Source organism: Myotis davidii, unplaced genomic scaffold (assembly GCF_000327345.1).
Source record: "Myotis davidii unplaced genomic scaffold, ASM32734v1 scaffold68, whole genome shotgun sequence".
NCBI classification, from domain to species: Eukaryota; Metazoa; Chordata; class Mammalia; order Chiroptera; family Vespertilionidae; genus Myotis; species Myotis davidii.
In genome coordinates, this window is record NW_006300376.1 from 1429146 (window position 1) to 1430213 (window position 1068).

Sequence of the window (1068 nt, forward strand, 5' to 3'; positions counted from 1 at the left end):
TGACCACCGCGTCCTAGTCCTTAGCGCGCGGGCTGGTCCCCAGCGAACGGGCTTCGTGTCCGCTCCCTCTCTCGCCTCCGAGGCCTCACCTTTCACAAACACCCCCAGCCATGGCGGCTCTGGACCCCAAGTGGGTGCAAGAAGAGTCCGAGACTCCTTACTTCCAGGGAAGGCGGCGAGGGCGCCTGTCAGGGTGAGCGAGCAGGAGGCCTGCAGGGCCCGCGGGCGTGGGTTTTGGCAGTGAGGCTGGGAGTGCACAGGAGAGGTCTCTCTCCGAACCTCCTGAGAGGGACCCTGCACACGGGAACACGGGCCACAAAGAACGAGCTCGCTCCCCCTCCCAGAGGGTCCAACAGCCAGGGCAGAGCAGGCGGGCCCTGCAGTGCGGGCTCGGATGCAGACCGCGGTTAAGGCTCCTTCTCGCTTCCCAGTTTGCAGGATCTAAACGTGTCTCCTTTTCTCTTTTTGTTCACGTTCATTTCGCTCTGATTTTTAAAAGGGCAGCAGCACCCGGGCCAAAACCATCAGACAAAGTGAAAACACAAGCCATGTGGGACGGACAGGAGTTGCAGCCCACTGAAGTGGGACTTCGCTCTCAGTTCTCAGAAGTGGACTCTGCCAACTTTCAGGCTCCCATCAGATAACGAGGGCCAGGGAGGGGAGACGCGGGGCGGAGGAAAGCACAAGTCACGAAATACGCTGTAGGTGAAAGCAGCCAGGGCCGAACTCCGGGGCCTGGGGACGGCAGCAGCGTCACCCCCAGCCTGGGACCCAGGATAGGGCACCCGGGCCACCGGAAGGCGGGAAAGTTTTCTTGTGTTTACGTTTTTTTAGTACATGAGAGAAAGGTTTCAGGAGGAAAGATAGAAACTCTGCTAAGTCAAATTTAAGTTGGTAAAGACAAAAAATACCGCGCCCGCCCAACAGGGGCTCGGGCCTGCAAGACGTCGGCTCCGCAGGCGCGGTGCACGCAAAGGCCCTGCAACTTCCACCTCGCCCTGCACTAGGCCGTGGTGCAGGGGCGGCTGAATTTGCGCCTCGGCCTGGCTGGCGAGGGACAGCCGCCAG

General features: G+C 60.7%; 1 protein-coding gene across 1 annotated transcript in view; it reads right to left on the minus strand.

The window, feature by feature from the left end:
* Nucleotides 1-112, minus strand: part of NR2E1 (nuclear receptor subfamily 2 group E member 1) — a 19188-nt gene extending 19076 nt beyond the window's left edge. Inside the window, exon 1 of the mRNA XM_006777245.2 lies at nt 90-112. Coding sequence (XP_006777308.1) covers nt 90-112 — 23 coding nt within the window. The remainder of the gene's footprint in view (nt 1-89) is intronic.
* Between the last annotated feature and the right edge of the window lie 956 nt (nt 113-1068).